The sequence below is a fragment of the Mobula hypostoma genome, chromosome 4 (assembly GCF_963921235.1).
Source record: "Mobula hypostoma chromosome 4, sMobHyp1.1, whole genome shotgun sequence".
In the NCBI taxonomy this organism is placed as follows: Eukaryota; Metazoa; Chordata; class Chondrichthyes; order Myliobatiformes; family Myliobatidae; genus Mobula; species Mobula hypostoma.
Window position 1 is genome coordinate 135,801,231 of NC_086100.1, and position 15,854 is coordinate 135,817,084.

At 39.7% G+C, this 15,854-nt stretch overlaps 1 protein-coding gene across 9 annotated transcripts in view; it reads left to right on the forward strand.

Annotated features, from left to right (window-relative positions):
* Positions 1 to 9,811, forward strand: part of intu (inturned planar cell polarity protein) — a 117,862-nt gene extending 108,051 nt beyond the window's left edge. For 8 of the 9 annotated variants that reach the window (XM_063046550.1, XM_063046549.1, XM_063046547.1 and 5 more), the window contains 5 exons: positions 988 to 1,467; positions 4,196 to 4,293; positions 6,012 to 6,201; positions 6,997 to 7,160; positions 9,186 to 9,811. In XM_063046550.1, the coding sequence (XP_062902620.1) occupies positions 988 to 1,467; positions 4,196 to 4,293; positions 6,012 to 6,201; positions 6,997 to 7,160; positions 9,186 to 9,297 (1,044 nt within the window). In that variant the 3' untranslated portion in view covers positions 9,298 to 9,811. Of the gene's footprint in view, positions 1 to 987; positions 1,468 to 4,195; positions 4,294 to 6,011; positions 6,202 to 6,996; positions 7,161 to 9,185 lie in introns of those variants that run through there. The other variant, XM_063046556.1, reaches the window with a different exon arrangement.
* Positions 9,812 to 15,854: the final 6,043 nt, after the last annotated feature.

Sequence of the window (15,854 nt, forward strand, 5' to 3'; positions counted from 1 at the left end):
AATTTCTTTGCTAATGTGACCTGCCATTTACTGGTTAAATCTCTGTACTCAGACTGAGCTGGAAGGGTCTGTTACCATGTCATATCTTTAAAACAAAAATTAAATTAAAAAATAAAATATACATTTTTTATTGATTGTGAAATCCAGAATAACGGTCTAGTCTACTGCTCTTTAAAATGATGCCAGTAGGATCTTAAATTCTTTTACATCACCTCTATAAGTTCACACCTCCTCTGTACTCTGCTGTCTGTCTAGACTTTGTGCTCATGTCTGTAGATGCACTGATGCTAAAGCAAGACATGACAATACCGAGCCAAAACATATGTAGAGTCATAAAAAACTGCAGCACAGAAACAAGCCCTTTGTCACACCCAGTCTGTGCTGAACCATCGACCTGCACCTGGACCATAACCCTCCCATACATGTACCTTTCCAAACTTCTCTTGAACATTGAAATCGAAATCACATCCACCACTTACACTGCCAACTCATTCCACACTCTTCACAAGTGAAGAAGTTTCCCCTCATGTTCCCCTTAAACATTTCACCTTTCACCCTTAACCCATGACTTCTAGTTGCAGTGTCACCTAACCTCAGTGGAAAAGAGCCTGCTTGCATTTACCCTATCTATACCCCTCACAATTTTGTATACCTCTATCAAATCTCCCCTCAGTCTTCTATGTTCTAGGGAATAAAGTTCTAACTTATTCAACCTTTCCTTATAACTCAGGTCCTCCAGTCCCAGTAATATCCTTGTAAATTTTCACTGTACTCTCTCAATTTTATTCTACATCTTTCCTATAGGTAGGTGAGCAAAACTGCATCATTAATCCCTGCATAGGAGCACTTTGCAATTAACGTAAAAGTAACAATATAGCTACAAGCACCCTACTCTTTGCCTAGGTATGGATCTTCTAATGAGTATTCGGTAGGAATGTCTAGAAGTACTTGAAATATAATAATTAATTAAGGTTTCTATTTCTTCAGAGGCACTTCATGCTGTGTGTGGTGTTAGAAGCAGGAGGATGTGCATCCAGAGCAATTGGAAATCCGGGACCAGACAGTATTTATGTTGACCAAGTTAAAGCAACCTTATTTCAGCTTGAGGGACTAGAAACCAGTATACAAGGTAGGCTGACCAGTCCTTCCACTCCATACCTATCATGTGCTGATTGGTTCCTCCCTCCTCGTGACAAGTTTGAAAGTATCACCAGTTCCCCTATCATCAGTAAGCTGCAAGGTACATCTAAGTCAACACAATCTCCAAAAAGCCGAAGGACATTATTTGGAGATTCCAGCCTGAGGATGCCAAAATCTGGTCCTCCAAGGAGCAATAGTACATCTGATAATGCTGGTGAAAGATCTGGAGATACTAGTTCCTTCAGTATGAACTTCAATTCATTTTCTACATCCAGTAACATCAAGAAGCATCTCCGTAGAGAGACTCTGGGTTCTGGTGGATCTGAGGTCAGTAGAAGTGTGCTTGAGGTAATAGCGTGGTTTGAAGCCATCAAATAATCATTAAATGTATATATAGAGAGTACATTTAAAATCTTTTCTTCAATATATTTGACTAAAATTTTATGACATCTGCTAGTATAAGCTGGATGAATGCCTACAGAAATGAATGTCACTCATTTATGAATTCTTCCCTTATCCATACCTCTCCAACTTCCTGTTAGTGAGAAATGGGCTTTTCCTTTACTGTCCTTTCAAGAATGAATCTGAAGGTAGTGGTGAATATGTTAACTTTGTCGCGTGCAACTACACAGATTTGGACTGAGGCTTCAAGAAGAAGCAAAGCTCTGTTGAGCTTGCTGTTACTACAATGCAAACTATAGCTGATGATGTTCAAGAGGTGTTCACGTACTTTTCCAATAAGTAGTGTTCTCGGTGCAAAAAATACAGACCAAGGTATCATAATATTACTATTTAGGCATTGTGTGTTTCATCTGTTCAATGACCTTTGCATCACTTTCAGTATTATGTTAATAACTTGTTATAATCAGGATTGAGTTCAAAGGTTCAAAGGTCCAATTTAATGTCAGAGAAATGTATACAATATACATCCTGAAATGCTTTTTCTTCTCAAGCATCCACAAAAACAGAGAAGTGCCCCAAAGAATGAATGACAGTTAAACGTGAGAACCCCAAAGTTGCCCCCCAGCTCCCCCTCCTGCGCGTAAGTGGTAGCAAGCAATGATTTCCCCCCCCAGCAAAAAAAGCGCACCCGCTACCAAGCACAAGCATGAGCTAAGCAATAGCAAAGACACAAACCCTGCAGGTCAATTTTGTCACTTTCTACGAGCTCCGTACCTGAAGATCGCAAAGATCTCGGGTCTTCAGGCCCACAGCGAAAGATTTTCCGGCCTCCCCGGCGACACACAAGTCTCCTGCCTTGACACCAACCCTTGGTCTGCCCGTCTCCAAAAGCCCCGAGATCTTAGGCTTTCAGATTCGAGCTGGACTCTCAGGCCGAACCCTTGGCGTGCCGAACAACCACGGCCAATCCCAAAACCCTGAGAATGGGTCCCATTCTCACAAAGAACCAAAGTCTGTATTTAACTCCAGGTCAGGGTCTTCAAAACAATCCTGAAAGGGAAGAATAGAGATATTAAAGATGGAATTAGAGCTGTTTCCGAAGATGCAAGCAAAGGAGTCGCCGTTTAGCGCCATCTTAAGTCCGCCTCCGCCGTTGAAGAAAGTACAGAGTAAAAATCTCCCCATGAAAGAGAGAAAAAGGTTTGAAGTTCCTTTCTGGTATTTCTTAAATCTTAAAGAAATCACGTCTGCTCGTTTTCTAGCCCCCGCTTTTAACCCTGTGCCCTTTCTCAATGTGAGTTTCAGCCTTTCCTTGTCTCTCACTCCCTTCCTTCCACTTGGTAACATCTTTCAGAAAATCTCAAGCAATCTTCTGGTCTTTTCCAGCCCAGGCACTGAACATTCATTCACAAAATGCAACTGGCAAATTTCTGCAAGCAATAATCTTCTAAAAAAAATTTAATGATGTAAAGAAATGTAAGAATGGCAAACAAATGCACAATTCAGGTTTGCTTCAATCTCTACCAGATGTTGACTACTTCGGGTATAGGACAAACCACAGAAAATTAACAGTGTTGTGAACTTGCTTTTAATCAAACATGAGTTACAAAATTCTCATTACTGATTTTTCCAGTATTCCAGGAAATAAGACTGACATCCCAATTTTTCTTCTGGCAGTCCTAATGGTCCCACTTTGTGATACAGGAGCCTGAAAACCTACACTCAGTGATTCAGAAACAGTTTCTTCTCCTTCGCTATCAGATTTCTTAATAGGCCAGGAACCCATGAATACTGCCGCATTATTCCTTTTATTTTTGCACTGTTTATTCATTTTTGCAATTAATAATAATTTTATGCCTTTACGCTCCACTGCTATTGCAACAGAACAGATTTCACATCATATGTTAATGGTAATAAATCTGATTCTGATGCTGACTTTCTGAAGCTGTCAGGGAAATAATCAGTCATGCCAACACCAGCTTAATTAAGAATTTATTAACTTATAAATCTTTGTTACTAGTTACATGCCATAAGTTCAGAGAAGACCACACATAATTAAATCCCAAATGCAATTTGTTTGAACAATTTCTATGAACAACTCAGGATTCCCTCTCAGCTCACAGCTTCTTTGAAAAGTTAATTACAAAGCCTTTTGGTTCCTTACAGCATATTAGGATGCAAATTTGATTGATACAGTTGTGGGCTCAGGTGGACTTGCTAATGTTTTTCGATCACAGAGCTGTGCATTTAGGCTTTTGATCAATGACACAGACCTGTACTACAGATATGAACTGCACTTAATCACTAAATTCTATCTGTTTTCCTGTTAATTGAGGAAATCTTTATTTAAATTAAAGCAAATTTTCTCAACATCTAAAGTACTAAATATTACATTTACTCATGTAAGAAGATATTTCCATTAGAACTCTTGGAAAAAATTCTCTTTCTCTTTTGTGCTAGAGAAAAATCATCTCATAGTTTACACCAATAGTAAAAATACTGTGATAGTTAAAATTAATTGCTGAGCAATGCTAACAAAGTATTACTTTACATTTTGGATATAGAGTTTGCTGCTAAATTAAAACTTGAAATATTGTTTATTTCTATAAAATTTTATTTTAAATCAATTAGTTAAAATCTAATACAATTCCAGAACAAGAAGAAACAAAGTTTTCTAAATCCATTTTTTCTGGGAAGTATGAAGAAAAGCCTTCCTGAGACAGAGACTGAGGAAGTGCACTATATAAGAAAGTAAGTTTGAGTTTATACAATGTTCTTGTAATTTAAAAATTGATTTGTGTTTTCTTTTGTTTCCAGATCTGGTTATGCTTTATCTTTTTCTCAGTTTTTTTTTTACTTACTTGATTACTGAAATAAAGAATTCAAATAAGTATATTTTGTGGATATGAGATGTATCTGTAAAATTCTTAATTTTTAATAAAAATTTTCATTATTTTTCATATCTTTGTCCTTGACAGATTATTTATCAGCTTAGATAATTATTACTTGTTTCAGATTTTTCCTTTTACTTGTATCTCTTTCTGTAATAACCCTCACTCATGCCCACATGTGATGCCATTACATCACAGAAGTCCTACTATTCCATCCGACATCAGATCAACACTGGTAGATTGATTAAAGTTAAGCAATGTGTAGACAATAGAAACAGTGCTGAAATAAAAGCAGAAAAGGAAGAAACAGATGAACATAGAATAAGGAAATTTAAAATGATCAGGTGTAGAAATTAAGGAAGTGTATCTGTAAAATTGCCCCAGTAGCTCTTTCAATGTTGATCGCATACCTGTGCTGATCAACTGGCTGGAGTGTTCACTGATTTCTTTAACCTCTCACTTCAGCAGTCTGGGATACGCATCTGCTTCATGCCCTTCCTTCCTAGCGTGTCACACCAGACAGCCAGCCATTCTTGCCTGGTGTGTAATGTCAGGATTGGTCTCCTTTCGGAATAACCGGGTCACGATATGAACGTTCCTGATGCGACCCTTGTCTTTTGCGAGGCCGAGTGGCTAGCTCGACGCTCAACCCGGCACGGATGGAAAACGTGCTCGGGGGGTGGCCCGACTTGGATTCGAACTCAGGAGCCTTCACTCCGAAGTCCGGCGCTGATGCCACTGCACCACCAGCCAGCCTGCTTCATGCAGACTTCAATTACAAGAAGATACTAAATATAATTATATTCAATTATAAGCCCAAGAAGAACGTGTTATCACCCGGATTCAACGATTATCACCCGGTAGCACTTGCATCCATTGTGAAGAAGTGCTTTGAGAGGTTGGTGATGAAACATATTAACTCCTGTCTGAAGAGCGACATGGATCTGGCTCCAGTTTGCCTACCACTACAACAGGTCTACAGCAGATGCCATTTCATTGGCTTTTCACTCAACCCTGGAACATCTAGACAATGAAGATGCATACATCAGGATGCGCTTCATTGACTACAGCGCATTCAATCCTCAAAACTAATCAATAAGCTCCAAGACTTAGGCCTCAGTACCTCCTTGTGCAATTCGATCTTCGATTTCTTCACTTAAAGACCCCAGTTAGTTCAGATTGGCAATAACAATCTTCATCAGCACAGGTGTGCCACATGGCTGTGTGCTTAGTCCCCTGCTTACCTGCTTTATACTTATATAACTGTGAGGCTAAGCACAGCTCCAATGCCATATTTAAGTTTTCTGACACCATTGTTATTGGTCGAATCAAAGGTGGTGACAAATCAGCATATAGGAGGGAGCTGAATGATGCTACAACAATAACCTGTCACTCAGTATCACAAAGCCAAAGAGCTAATTATTGACTAGGTGAAGGCATGCTGAAAGACTTGGGTTGTGCTGAATGTTTGGTTTCAAAGTCATATAAATTATGTCAACTTATAGATTAAGTATTTTCTCAAATGAAAGAAAATTGATACCAAACATTGTTGAAAGCCTGTTATATCTTGTTTTTCAGATTGACATCAGGCTCAGAAAACACTCTTTTTCACTATATTTCCTTAGAAGCAGTGCAGGGAATATTCATTACGCCCACACATACTGAAGTTGCACAACTTAATGGTTGTATTCACTCACAGCTAATCAAAAACTTCCATCGTTGTTGCTTATCAATTCGGTCAGTTTTCCAACAGACTATGGACAAATGGGTGAGGTTATTTAAAAATATATAGTCATTATTTAAAAATGCAATGTATTGATATCTGTAGAATTTGTACTGAATGAGCCAGGGTAAATTAACATAAAAGTTGAAGAATTGGGTAAAGCAATGAAGCGGGTTACCACATACAGATGATTTCCTTTCAATCTACATTGGTCCAAAGTGGAAGAAATCAGTTTAGCCTGTATCGGATGTTGGTTTGGGGCACACTGCTATTATGATTAAACAACTGGTAGTCTTTTTTAATGAGACTAACTCCATCACATCAATTGATATTATCAACTTTGGTTTTCATTATCTGTATTCAGTGTATGGTACTGTTAAAATAAGGGGAAAAGGGAATTACTTATCATTTGGCCTGTCAAGTATCTGACTACGAATGCCGTATAGTTAGCCTAGTGTCTGAGTGGTGGCAAGCACTAATGTTTTAATTATGTGCATTTTTGTCTCGTCAGATACTAGAACTATGATGAATTTATCTATAGGGCCCATTTCTAAGAATGAAGCAGTGATGATGAACTTCTCAAAAGGATATATTGATATTTTAGTTAGTATACATACTGATATCTGATGGGAAGATACTTAAAAATTAGTTGGTGATAAAATAGAGGATATTTGCCAAGGTGGTATTAAATACTTAATGCAAATTGCATTCAGTTTATACTGTCTTGGCAAATATCCTCTATTTTATCATCATTTTTGTTTTAATTTATCTACCTGGAATGTTAATTTGTTTTTTGTAATCTATAGATAATGAGGATTTAATTTCAGTATGTATTTGTAGGAAAGATATCCAGATATTATCCACAATTCAACTCCAGTAAGTGTAAGGAAAAATAGCTCAGGACTTGGTCCAGTAAAGGAACATGGCATCTTATTCCAATGTAGTCCTGAAAATTGGACTGACCAGAAGAAGCCACCACCCAGCATGTCTTACTGGGTTGTTGGGTAAGTCGATATGACTAAAAGCTGTTAAGTTTGAAGTTACAATTTTTCATTGCATGATTTTTCTTAGTCAATAATTAGATTTACATTATTATATCCCTAATAATCATTATTAGCATCCACAATAACTAAGTTTTAGTTTCCTGAGCCATCTTTTACATCACATAGCATATTCTGTGCATGTTCTTTTTAGCTCACCCAATTTGTGTTGAGTGTTTATACACCACATCCCCGATATTTCAGTTTCTCAAACTATTGTTTCATGCTCGTTTATCTTTTTGTTTTGGCAATCCCGGGTAGATTCCGCAGTGGACTTGTGTTGCCCACCTCCGTCCGTCCTGTGAAAATAGTGCACATCTCCTCTGCCCAAGCTGTTGATAACTCCAAGTATTCTTTACTGCAGAAAAAGGAGCTTTAATTTATTCATTCTTATTAATAACTGCGTTCTCTGCACTTGTTAAGCAGTTTATGCACTTTCACTAATGTTTCAATGTCCTTTTGAAGTCTTACACAGACTTATCTGCCTATTTAATAACTAGAGTATTTCACCCTCTTACATGCATTTCCTTTGCCCTCACACACATTCTCTGCTACCTTGACTAACTTTCTCAGTTCTAAAGAGTGTCTTTGACCTGAAATGTTAAGTGTTTGTTTCACGGGTTCTGCCTAACCTGCTGAGTTTTTACATTATATTCTGATTTTATTTTGAGACTCCTGATGGGCCCCAGCCCTAATCATATGTGCCTGCTGTTGAATACTATTTCCTTTAAGATATGAATTATTTCACTCAGCCATAAAATCAGATTAATTTAATGTAATTATTTTTGCACAATAAGAACAATAATAAGAGATTACCAAATGCATACTAATTTCTTACTTAGTTGAAGGCAAGGTGACAAATAGGTAGCTACTAGCAAACATCACAGGCAGATACACCTACTGGACTACCACCAGGGTAAGGCTTAAGGCAGTGGAACAGGATTAATTAGAAATATATCTTATCCACATTCAGTGCCACTTTATTAGGTATAAGAGTGGAACCCGCTATGGTCTTCTGCTACTGTAGTGCATCCACTTCAAGGTTCAGCATGTTCTGTGTTCAGAGATTACTGTTGTAATGTGTGGTTATTTGGGTTACTGTCACCTCCATGTCAGCTTGAAACAGTCTGGCCATTCTCCTTTGACCCTTGTCATTAACAAGGTGTTTTTCCCCACAGAACTGCCACTCTCTGGATGTTTTATTTTTGTTTAGTTTTATGCACCATTCTCTACAAATTCTGGAGACTGAAAACCCATGAGATCAGCAGTTATGAGATAACTCAAACCACCCCGTCTGGCACCAACAGTCATTCCATGGTCAAAATCACTTAGATCACGTTTCTTCCCCATTCTGGTGTTTGGGCTGAACAACAACTGAACCTCTTGACCGTGTCTCCATGCTTTTATGCATTGAGTTGCTGCTACATGACTGGCTGATTAGATATTTGCATTAATGAGCAGGTGTATGGTAATACCGAAAGAAGTGGCCACTGAATGTACACTGAATTAAATTTGCTCCTATAATTACCAAATTTGTATTGATGCTTAACCTTTTTGCCCAAAATAACAACAATGTTATTTAGTTAAACTATGATGCAATTTATATCATAATGAACTTGTAATTTTTCAGTTGGGGAAGATTGTAAACAGCAATTTTTTTTTTAAGGACACTGGGGGAGAAATTTGTGTTCCATGATTTTGCACTGAATGGATATGAGTCTATCAGACACCAATAGGCCTTGGCTACTATCAGTTAGTTCAACTGTTTGAACTATATGTATGTCTTGAAGCAGAGTATAACTGTAGCCAATCTCCTTGCACCAGTGTAGCTCTGGGAACCTAAAAAAACAGTTCTCCTCTTTTGTAGCTTGAAGGACCAAGGGAATGTTAAAGTACAGAAGCTTTAATGCACAGGACTAAAATTTAGATTTTCCATGTCATGTATCACAATCCTAGTACTGTAATCTGTTTCTCTTCTTACTATTGCAGAAGACTTCTTCTAGATCTTCATCCTCAAGAGTTTTATGTATGCTTCCATGATTCTGTGTCAGAGGTTGCTGTAGAGCTTGCTTTCAGACTGTCATTTGGATTGATTACATAATGTGGATGTTAATTTATAAGAACATTTTCTGTGAGCATAACATTACCACATTCCAAAATATACTGTATGTAAAACTAGATTCACAATTCTCTTTGGAATATTCCATTAACTTGATTCTGCATTCAAAATGTTGAATATTTTTGATGAACTGTTAAATAATCAAGTATTTTAAAATATATATAGAATGGCAGAGTACCATCGATTGCCCTAAACCCAGTAATATAAAAACATATAATATTCTTGGTTTATTAAAGCAACAGTAAAAATAATTGGACCAATTCAAACAATGAAACAATTCTATAGCTGGATATAAATTAAATGTAATTGCAATCTAATTGAAAGAATTTAGATTTGTAATGTTTTCATTTCTTAGTGAATTTTGTTGGAACTGACCATAGAATAAAAATGAACTATTATTTGAAATATGTCTTTAAGGATATTTACACATGTTTTCTTTTCATAAAATAACACACCTGAATTGTAAGTTGACTGCTTTAGGAAAGATAATAAATGGAACAGCTAAAACATTAACATGTCAGTCAATGTTGTCGTATTCAAGTTCTCAAGTGATCATACAAAAACTAGTACTAAACCATTTCAATAAGGTATGGAAGCTTGGCTGTATAGAAGAGAAACAAAATTTGTAAGACTTTTCCAATGAATATTTTTGAGGAATGTAATGCACCATGAAGAGCATCCTTGCCTAGTACTGGGGAACTACCTTATGGGAAAGGGTTTTTAAACTTGAGGAGCTAGATCAAATAACCTTATTAAATGCAGTAACAAAACCACAGATGAAGGATCTAGAATAATATTATTTGGAGGCAGGGGTGGGGGATTTTTTTTTTTTTGCAGTTTTCAGGTGTATTTTCTACATGTAGAACTGTTTCGAGCTGCACATTGTGTTGAGCAGAATTTAAGAAAAAATACAATCACCTTGTCTTCAAATTCTATCTTATCAGGTATTTAACACATTTTTGTTTAATTTAATTTGACTTCTGTTTCTTGAAGCATCTGAAATCATTTGCTGGTAATATGCCATGTTATTTTTCAAATTCCACATCTCCACCAGTTTAGTTTACAAACTGACATCCTTTGAAAACTGTGAACTCTTTAATTTGTTGCATTTTTCCAGTGTTGTTCAAGCTTAAAGAGTAGCAGAGCTTCTTTTTAATTGTGCAATTTGTAGTACTGCAGTACCAAACTGGCACCTGTTTCAGTAAATTCAGACCATAATCAGTATTTCCATTATTTTCCTGCAAAGTGTAGTTGCCCAGCCTGGGGTCACCCCACAGTGCCCAGAACCTCCATGCACAACTCTCAGTTGTGCTACTGAAAGCTTCAGCCTAGTGGAGAAGAAAGCCAGCAAAGCCCCTACACTTAAAATACACCAGCTGCATTAAAAGCTCCGAACCCTGACTAAACGTTCCGGGGGGGGGGGGTGCGTGGAGGGGGAAGCAAGTGAAGAACAAAAGCCACAACTTGCCGAGCTTCATAACATCCTCAGAAGTAATCTTACGAAACTGCACAGGCCAGAATCACATAGAAGACGGGAGAGGGTGAGCCATAAAGTGAGCTGCCTTTATTGCAAATCCCTGTGGATTCACTGGGCAGCTGCTAGGACAGAAGCCATAGTGGCCACCTCAGAAGCTCCAAACAAGAGATGGATCTACACCTTCAGAATCCCCTCAGTGACTTAGAGAGGGAGCTGGAGCTAGGGCAACATAGTGCCCTCATAAATCCTCTTCCTCCTATGGTTGAGTTCAATGGCAAGCAGCTCTGCTAGAAGGAGATCCAGGAAGCAGTCAAAGCAGCCAGAGCTAGTTCTGAGTCTGATCCCAGCAAAGTGCCCTACAAGGTGTACAAGTGCTGCCCTAAGCTCCTCCAGTTACTTTGGAAATACCTTGGGGTTATCTGGCATAAGGGAAAGGTTGCAGACCTGTAAAGGTGTGTAGAAGGCGTCTGGATCCCCAAAGTGGGGAATTCCAAGAAGATTGAGCAATTGAGATCCACCTTGCTGCTCATTGAGGAAGAGAAGATATTTTTCAGTATCATTTCATGTCACCTGACTCATCAGAACTGGCTAAATTGATACATATGTACAGAAAGGAGGAATTCTCAGAGAGCCTGGAACACATGCATGTGGTTTCTCAGCTGATCAGGGAAGCACAGGAAGGAAAGGGAGACCTAGTTGTACTATGGTTAGACCCTACTAGTCTGTACGGGCCATTACCACATAAGCTGGTGGAGATTGCGCTGAACCAATATTATGTGCTGAGAAAGTTAAAGGACCTCATCCTGGACTGCTACAAGAACTTCAGATTGCAAGTCTCCCCAGGAACGACCACATCATGCTGGCACCTGCTCAAGAAAGGTGTTATAACCCGATTACAAACTCAGCGTTTCTCTTCTCCCTGACAATGAGCATGTTGGTTAAGGCAGCTGAAGTGGAGTGTAGAGGCCCTCTGACTAAAACAAGCATACGGCAGTCCCTAATCAGAGCCTTCATAGATGACCTCATGGGGACAACTACTTCAGTGTTTGGCAATAAATAGATCCTCCAGGGTCTAGAGAGACTCACTGCATGGGCAAGGATGAACTTTAAGCCAGAGAAATCCAGGTCTCTGGTGTTAAAGAAAGGCAGACACAGGACAAGTTCCATTTCTCCTTGGATCATATTACTATCCCATCCATCTCTGAGAAACCAATCAAGAGCCTGGGAAAGGTCTTTGACTGCAGCCTAAGAGACGTGGCTGCCATCTAGAAGACTGCCAAGGAGTTAGAAATCTGGCTCACCTGTGTGGACAAGTCAGGCCTACCTGGCAAGTTCAAGGCTTGGATCTACCAGCATGACTTCCTCAAGGACAGATTGCACTTGAACGGGAAGGGAACCAATATCCTGGCTGGGGAGTTTAAAATAGATTTGCAGGGGGCTGGGAACCAAAGCACCAGGTCAGTAAGGGAAGGATCAGACTGGAAGGTAGATGTCAGGGAAAGGGTTGAAATGCAAAATTGACATAACAGATATGATGGGTTGGATAGTTTGAAGTATATATATTTTAATGCTAGGAGTATGATGGGTAAGGATGGTGAACTTAGAGCACGGATCAGAACATGGAACTACTATGTTGTAGGTATTACGGAAGCTTGGTTGAGAGAGGGGCAGGAATGGATGATTAATGTACCAGGTTTTCGAAGTTTTAGAAAGGTAGAGGAGGAGGTAAAAGGAGGTGGGGGGTGAATTGCACAACTAATCAGGGACAATACCATAGCTGCACTCAGGGGAGACATAATGGAGGGGCCAAACACTGAGTCTATTTGGGTGGAACTCAGGAATAGGAAGGATGCAATCACACTGATGAGATTGTATTAGACCCCCCCCCCCTTCCCCAATAGCCACCAGGACATTGAGGATCAGATATGTAATCAGATTGAGGAAATGTGTAAAAATAGTAAGGTTGTTGTCATGGAGGATTTCAACTTCTCTAATATAAACTGGGACCACCTTAGTGCAAGAGGTTCAGATGGGGCAGAATTAGTTAAGTGTATCCAGGAAGGTTTCTTAAATCAATATGTGCACAGTCCAATGAAAGAAGGGATGGTACTGGATCTAGGGTTGGGTAATGAGCCTGGCAAGGTGACTGACCCTTCAGTGAGTGAACAGTTAGGGAACAGTAACCACAACTCCATAACTTTCAGGATAGCTCTAGATAAGGATAGGTATGGTCCCCGCGGAAGAGTTTTAAATTGGAGTAACAAATTATGAGGGCATTAGGCAGGAGCGAAGAAGAGTTAATTGGGAACACCTTTTCTCTAGGCAAGTCCACGTCTGACATGTGGAGGGTGTTTAAGGATCAATTGCACAGAGTACAGGAGAGGTGTGTTCCTGTTAGAAAGAAGGACGGAAAGATAAGAGAACATTGATTGTCCAGAGAGGTGATGGATTTAGTCAAGAAGAAAAAAGAAAAGTATGAAAAGCTTTGGAACTTAGGATCAAATGAAGCACATAAGGTGTATAAAGAAAATAGAAAAGAACTAAGGAAGGGAATTAGGAAAGCCAGGAGGGGCCTTGAAAAGTCCTTGGCATGTGAGATTAAGGTGAATCCCAAGGCATTTTATACATATATCAAAAGCAAGAGGAAAATTAAGGAGAGGGTGGGACCACTCAAGGATAAGTGGGGGGAGGGAAATACAGAAAATGTGACTGAGGTACTTTGCTTCAGTACTTCCAAGGTAAAGGATATAGAGGATCAGGAGATCAGTGCTGAGTGTAAAAATACATTAGGGCATTTAAAGGTCAAGGGGGAGGAAGTGCTGGGCCTCCTAATGAGTGTTAAAGCGGATAAATCCACAGGGCATGATGGAATTTACCCCAGGTTATTGAAGGAGGCAAGAGACGAGATTGTTGGGCCTTTGACCAGTGTCTTTGTGTCCACTCTAGCTACAGGACCAGCAAGTGGCTAATGATGTACCTCTATTTAAGAAGGGAACAAGGTAAAAACTGTAGACCGGTGAGTCTCACATCAGTTGTAGGGAACTTTCTGGAGAAAGTTCTTAAAGATAGGATATATGAGCATTTGGAAATCCATGGCCTGATTAGGGAGCGACAGCATGGCTTTGTGCAGGACACGTTGCATCTTATCAACTTGATTGAGTTTTTTTGACAAGGTGGCAAGAAAGATTGATGAGGTTAGGGCAGTGGATATTCTCTTCATGGACTTTATAAGGCATTTGACAAAGTCCTTCATGGGAGGCTAATCCTGAAGATTAAGAATAATGGGTTCCATGATAAAATTGGCTGTTTGGATTCAGAACTAGCTTGTGCAAAGAAGAGCAAGGGTTTCTGCTGGGATCAGTGCTGGGACCTCTGCTATTTTGAGATGTATATAAATGAACCTGGATGAAAATGTAGCTGGCTGGGTTAATAAGTTTGCAGATGATACCAAGATGGCGGAGTTGTGGATTGTGTAGAAGACTGGCAAAGTTTACAGTACAAAATAGATCAGTTGCAGATATGGGCAAAGAAATGGCAGATGGAGTTTAACCCAGGTAAATGTGAGGTGGTACACCTTGAAAAGGCAAATGCAAGATGTCAGTACACTGTTAAGGGCAAGGTGCTTAACAATGTTACTGAGCAGAGAGATCTTGGGATCCAAGTTCATAGCTCCTTGAAAGTGGATAAGCAAGTTGGTAAGGTTGTTAAGAAGGCTTATGGAATGCTTGCTTTTTATTAGTCAAGGCATTGAGTTCAAAAGTCAAGAGGTTACTTTCAAAATTGATTAGGCCACATTTGGAGGATTGCATATAGTCCTGATCACCCCACTATAGGAAGGATGTTGGAGCTTTGGAGAGGGTGCAGAAGAGGTTTATCAGGATACTGCCTGGTTTAGAGGGCATGTGCTATCACGAGAGGCTGGATACACTTGAGTTGTTTTCTCTAGAGTGTCAGAAGCTGAAAGGAGTTCTGATAGAGGTTTATAAGATCATGAGAGGCATTGAGAGTGTAGACAGGAAGTATCTTTTTCCCAGGGTAGAAATGTCTATTTCCAGACTGCATGCTTTGAAGGTGAGAGGTGGTAGGTTCAAGGAGGATGTGAGGGGCAATTATTTTAGTCGGAGCGTGGTGTTACCTGGTATAGTGGTTGAGGCAAATACATTAGAGGCTTTTAAGAAATGTTTGGATAGGCACATGAATGTAAGGATGATGGAGGGATATGGACATGGTGTATGTAGGAGGGATTAGAATTTAGGTGTTGTTGATTTACTTTTTAGCTGGTTTGGCACAACATTGTGGGCTGAATGGCCTGTTCCTGTGCTGTATTATTCTATTCAAATTCTCTGGTATATGAGGTACCCATGTCAACAGTTGAGGCTCTTGAAAGAAAAACCAATGACTTCCTTCAAAGATGGCTGTGCTACTCATGTAGCCTGAGCAGCATTGCTCTGTGCAGGAAGAGGAATAAGCTGCAGCTTCCTCTCAGCAGCCTGAACTAGGAGTTTATGGTTTCCCATACATGAGAATTGCTGCAGTATAGAGATACTAGCGACCCCAAATCTTATCAGCAGGCATTGAGGTCAGACAAGCAGGAAGTAGAAAGTCCAGGATGCAGTGGAGATAGCTGAGTCACATTTGAGGCTCAGGAATCTGGTAGGAACAGTGGCATCTTGTCAGGCAGGGCTGGGCAGCTTCCCTTAAAGCCCCTTTGGTAGGGATAGATGCAGACTGGTCCCCGAAAAGGTGTGAGTGGCTGTCGAGGAAGTACATAACACCAAGATAGTAGGAATGTGGCAGCAGGGTTCTTGGACAAGGTGGGAAGGTACACTGAAGTGGAAGATCTCCTGGTCCAAAATCTGGTAGGCAGAACCCTAGTGCGTCAATTTCATGATCCGAGTCGTGTACAATCCCCTGCCTGGTCCAGTGAACCTTTTTCTTTGGAGCAAAAGTGAGGCACCATCATACCCCCTCTGCCTTGGCAGTGGAACACATCCTCAGAAGCTGCCCGAAAATCTTCAGAGAAAGCCACTACCACTGGTGCGATGATCAGGTGCTGAAGGCA